The following is a 5,997-nucleotide window of genomic DNA, read 5'->3' on the forward strand; positions in this document are numbered from 1 at the left end:
TTTTTTTTTATATATATATTAATAATTCCTTCAAAAAAAAAATTCAGAGCAGTCCAACAAACACTTAGACACTTGAATAGAATAGAATAGTTTTTTGTCTTTTCTACTTGATTTGAGTGTCAACCAGAATATTCATTTGATAATAATTTCAATATGGTTGAAAGTCCAAGATTAACTTTAAAACTTTAAATTTTAATGGGTTTATTTTTTATAAAATATAATATAATGTTTAATGTTTGAAACTTTTCTTTGTTATCGACCATCTAATTTCACATTGATTTTGTTGAGTATGCATATATACAGTACGTTTTTTTTTTAATAAAAAAGGAAATATTCAAAAAATTAATTTGAATATTTGAAAATAAAAATGTGAAAATAAATATGATATTACCTAAAAATATTATTTTTCACACAGATTATGTTTATTTTTTATAATATGTTGTATATATAAACTTTTTTTGTACTTTTTAATGTTTGATTGTTCTAGGATAGTATAGAATAGAATAGAATAGAATAGAATAGAATAGAATAGAATAGAATAGAATAGAATAGTCTAGAATAGAATAGTCCGGACACAGTGGGATGGAATGTAACACTTGGTATTGGTTGCTCTTTTTACTGCAGATCTGGAGAGGATGACGGGGTTGAAGGAGCCAAGAAGGATCGGAGCTGTGGTCCACAGTACCAGAGCACCACCGTTCGTGTGCTCACACACTTTGAGGCACAGCCAGAGGAATGGCAGGGCCAGCCAGACTTCCTCTTGGGCAGTGATTGGCAGGTGGACGTGACAGAGTTGGTGGGAGACTCTTTAAGGGTGGCAGATGAACGCGTGGCCAAGCTGTCAGAAGAACAGGTCCTCATCGGTCTGAACACTGGCATCACCAAGGTTCAGGTGAGAAACAGGAAGAATGTATGCGTGATTATGTCTAAAAATGACGTGATGTACTATAAAAAAAAATGTGTGTGAATATCTTCACATAAAATGAAGGCCACGGCTGCATTACTACAATAATCTACTAAATCTATGGATTTCCAGCATTATAAAACCTTTTTCCATGATTCGTTGTTCTAGCATATTATGCAATTTCCTCAACACACCACAACCAGAGCTGCCCATTCTGTCAGGAACAAAACTGACAGTTACAGCTGACTAAGCCGCATTTCCCTTGTTTATACTGCATGAATAAAATGTGAGAACGTCCTTGTTTTCTTTGGAAAATCCTGGCTGTCATTTGTCTATTTCTCTGTGCGGATGAGAGGTGAATCAGTCCGAGTTGTGATGTGACACATCAGACGAGAACTAGACAGCACACCATCTCTCACTCTGCTCTGTCACAGCTTGTGTACTGTTTGTCTGCACATCTCACAGCTCTTATGACAAATGATAATTTCCTTTACGAAGACCTAATTAAGGGTCAGTCTGTGAAAATCACACATTTTTTCTTACACGTCACCTACACGTTCACACATAAATACACCTGCTCGACAAGCTGAAAGTGCCATTAGAGTGCTATCTGACAGCAATAGTATACGCCAAAGCCACAGGTGGAGAGCACTTCGATTTGATCCATTTGCTGAAAATTAAAATCAGATAAAAAGCCCAGTAATGGTGGGATGGAATACGTAGAGTCTGAAAACCAGTGCTGCTTTATAGATCGAGATCCCTGAAATCAAAAACCCACCACTTAACCACGGCCAAATTACCAATCGTCCAAGTGAAAAAAGGGGCCCACCTGTTTTTGCAGTTCATTAAAACTAAATTGAATGACTAATTACTTGGAATTAGAAGAAGGAAAATGTGTGGTTTCAAAAACAAAGTAGACTATTTGGAATAAAAATCTGAAGTAGTGTAGCTAGCACAAACTTCTGTTTTATAGATCTATTTATAAAAAGTGGAGCACTGGGGCAGCATCTTACGCAATATTGGGTAATGCCCGAGGCTCCCCTTGCTTATTCTTATTTTATGTCTAATTAATAAATCTCTCAATTCAAATGGCAAATTAGGATGCGCTCGAAATAAGAGCGGAATATAAAAACAGAATACGAATAGTTTCTTTACCTTAACATGGCTGCATTTTAGAGTGGAAAAACTGTTGCCTGTGGACTTCCAGACAGTGTGCAAATGATGGTTAGAAGCAAGTGCGGGCCGTGCACACTGGTGAAAGTAGAAGTTCCACTTACAGACAAGAAGTAAATGGCTTCTGACACTTCATTATAACATAATGAATGTAGAAATATGGAGGTGGCTGCTTTGCTATTAATTGATCCAGATAGGAAGTCTACTCATCACGTTTCATATCGAAGTAATTTCCTTGCCTGTGTGTCAGATATCACCATATGGCCGAGGGCGGACAGCTGTCATTTAGATTTTTGACATTGCATGTAGCCTACTCATTTTTTCATGTCACTAAGTTTGTATGAGAGAGAATTTTCAGTTGTTTTAGTGTTATGTAACAGAAGCATACCTGTCTGCGTTTTTATCCAGGTGATGTCCCCATTGTCAGACTCTGTTCTGGCTGAGAGGATGATCCGGGTTCTGGATGATAAAGTCAGTATTACAGAGCTGGGCGTGCAGCTGGTTTCTGGCCTTTCCTTGAACCTTCAACTCAGCCCAGGAAGCAACAGGGCCATTGTGGCCACGGCTACCACACAGGAGACAATGCACAGTGCTAATTTGGTAGTCTAATTAAACTCTTTGCAATCAATAAAAATATATATGTTATAATATTAATGTTTATTATTGTTGTTGTTGTTTTTAATTATTATTTAATTATTATTTTCAGTTATTGTTTTTTTTGTTATTATTAATTAGAATAATACATATTTTTCAGAATTATTTTTTTATTATTATTATTATTATTATTATCAATTTCATTCATATTCTGTTCATGTTTAATTAATATTATCAATCATATTTTTATATCGCCAATCTTTTTTTCTTTTCTTTTTTGTAGTGTAGTGTAGTGTAGTGTACAGGGTAGCCCGTCCACTGTGAAATCTCATTGAAAATTTCAGCCCCATGCAGTTAAATTGCGAATAATTTCTGGTTCTCAGGTCACAGTTTTGCATACTTCTGTGTCCGTTTCTCAGAAATGTAGGGTTGTTTTATCCATGAGCAGGTGCAATCACTATAATCACAGTCATTATGGACAAAGTCGTTTGACATGGGCTGCATGTTGATGAGTAGCTGCGGTTTGTTAGTGGATCATGCTGCTCAGGGCTGCCCACTTATTCTTAGTCATCTCACATTTAAAACCCTTCCTGATTAGTCTGATTTCACTAATCCTTCGCATCGGCAGGGGTTTCCTCTCTTCTCTACGTTGATAGACATAAAATGGGCAGATTGGTTGAATCTCCCGCTGATCAGTGCGTCTTCACTCTTTGAAATGTGGTTTTGGGAACTTTTAAAGCTTTTGAACGGTCCTGCAATGGGGTTAAGAATCATGCATACTTGATGCAAGAAAATTAGCATTACCTGATAGCATCTATTCATGTTGTGTTTTCCTTTCAGGAGTCCCTTGTCAGTGCTTGGCTTCAGTTCAGCGATGGCTCCATGACCCCTCTTGACCTCTATAACCCTGCACATTTTGTCCTTACGGCCACCTCGTTGGATGACCAGGTGGTGACAGTAAAGAAAAGCACCAACTGGAGGTGGCCAGTGGTGGTGGCTAAGGGTGAAGGTCAAGGCATGTTGGTTCGTTTGGAGATGTATGGACCTGAATCATGCCAAAAAACCAAGCGGCGCACAGTTCTGGCCGCAGGCAACGCAAACGTCCATGTGAAATTTGGGCGTGATGAAGAAACAGGAAACAGCTCAAGCGACAGGAGGTACAGGCCCAATGCCCCATACTACGGTGGTTCGATTTCAGACATGGAGGCTGGAATCATGAACCGAGGCGCTACCACCATTAAAACCTCCATTCCAGGGAAAGCAAGCGGCGACAGGCTCTCAGCTGGTGATATTCCAATGGATTTCTCCGAATTCCCAGCTCAAGCAGACCTTCCACCTGGACGTAACATGGAGGATGACCTGCTGCAGACTCGCCGCGGGCTTTCAGACCTGGAAATAGGCATGTACGCCCTGCTAGGTGTCTTCTGCCTGGCCATCCTGGTATTCCTAATCAATTGTGTCTCCTACGCCCTCAAGTATCGCAACAAGCAGCTCCCACTGGAGGGCCAGGAGACCATGGCTCATGCCCACGACTGGGTTTGGTTAGGCCATGACACTGAGCTTTTAGAAAGTCAGGCGGGTTTATGTCTGGATCAAGAGGAGTTGGGTGGCACCATGGACTCCGGGCTGGGCCTGGAGGAAGGTAGCCAGCTCCTCAATGGCCTTTCCTCTCAGAAGAGTGTTCAAGGCCAAGTCCACAGGTCGGCCTCTGACTCAGGTTGCGCTGGGAGAGATCACAAGAGCGAGTCCATAAACTCACCCACTACCAAAAGGAAGCGGGTCAAGTTCACCACTTTCAGCCATAGCAAGCCCAGCAATGGCTGCCCATCCATAAGCCCGCTTCTCATTGGTCAGAACGACATCAAATGGGTATGCCCAGACATCGAGCTTGGGGACTCCAAAGAGCTCCGAAATTACATGGAAAGGTTAAACGAAAATGCTACTAAGAACATTGCATAGAGGGCTTGTAGTTATGTATTTTTCAGACAAAAGCGTAGCTCACCCATATGCCTTCTAGGTAAGGAGGTGGTGGTGGTGGAGTGGAGGGTGGATGGGTTGGCCTGACTCTTCTACACTCAGACAAACTCACATCTCACCGTGAAAAGACAAGCCATTCATCTGGTCTTGTTTCCATGGCAACTGTCATGAGGGTTCATCATCAGGAACGAAGGAAAACAGAGATGGTTGTGAAACCGCTGAGGATGTGAGAACATTGGATTATGAGAAATGTTTCAATTGAGATGTCTATATTTTCTTTTTTCAAAGAAGAGGATATTCCAATTCTATATTCAAAATATATATACTTGTGTTTTTTTTTTATTATTATTTTGTCACACTAAAGCCTGGTTGGTGGTGGTCCCTTTTTATGAGTTAATATCTCAAAAAGCTGACATTTAAACATATCAGTTGCGTGCTGGAAAACGATGCATTTCCACAAATTGAACATTGACAGGCTCCGACGATGAGTGAGAATACATTTTGTAAGGTTTTAGATATTTTTATACATCTCTGTTCCTGTCCGTGTTAGTGCGTCTAATTTATTTCTCCAAAGACTCACTCACATATGTAAAAGCATGTGAATTCAAAGTATAGACGAAAAAATGTCTATTTTGGAACTTTTTCCACTAACAGTTTGAATGAACATGTATATACTGCAGAAGACTTCTGGTAAAACAGGAAGATAAATGACCCTCCTCGTCTCTTTGAGAGCTGTTGAGCAAATTGTATTGTTGTAGGTAGTGTTATCAATATTGTATAATATGTTGTTTACAGTATTAGAATGATAGATGGTATGCACTCCAGTTGCTTGTGTATGTGTACTATTGCGTTTTGTTTTCTTTTTTCGTTTCATTTTGCTTTGCTTTTTTTTCCCATTCTCCTTACTTTTTCCCCTTACAGTGATTGCAGTATATGACAAGAGATATCCAACCTACCCAAATGACTGTTCCTCTGAGTAGCCTAATAATTAGGTTATAGTTAATTGGATTGGATGAGTTTGGGGGTGCAATCCTCAGGTAATGTGATCGATGCAGCAGAGAGATGTGAATACTTTAGTAAGAAAATCACAGAACAGTTTATATGTGAATAAATTGATTAGTCAAACTATCTATTTTAGTTGACCATTTTTTAAAGAACTTAATCAATACTCAATTACCCTAACAATTTATTTCATAAACCATTCTCTCTAAGATGTGTGTGCCGACTAATTCCTCTTCCAGGAGTGTTGGCATGAGATCTGGTGTCCATTAAAAAAAAAAAAAAAAGGCCAACTGGATCATACAAATGTCTTATTTAAGAATGTATTAATTAGAATAAAGTCTAATTAA

General features: G+C 39.3%; 1 protein-coding gene across 1 annotated transcript in view; it reads left to right on the forward strand.

The window, feature by feature from the left end:
• Positions 1-4,887, forward strand: part of LOC107684910 (transmembrane protein 132D-like) — a 46,620-nt gene extending 41,733 nt beyond the window's left edge. The window contains exons 6-8 of the mRNA XM_016481292.1: positions 625-892; positions 2,486-2,677; positions 3,512-4,887. Coding sequence (XP_016336778.1) covers positions 625-892; positions 2,486-2,677; positions 3,512-4,630 — 1,579 coding nt within the window. The 3' untranslated portion in view covers positions 4,631-4,887. The remainder of the gene's footprint in view (positions 1-624; positions 893-2,485; positions 2,678-3,511) is intronic.
• Positions 4,888-5,997: the final 1,110 nt, after the last annotated feature.

This window comes from Sinocyclocheilus anshuiensis, unplaced genomic scaffold, assembly GCF_001515605.1.
Source record: "Sinocyclocheilus anshuiensis isolate Anshui unplaced genomic scaffold, SAMN03320099.WGS_v1.1 scaffold633, whole genome shotgun sequence".
Classification (NCBI taxonomy): Eukaryota; Metazoa; Chordata; class Actinopteri; order Cypriniformes; family Cyprinidae; genus Sinocyclocheilus; species Sinocyclocheilus anshuiensis.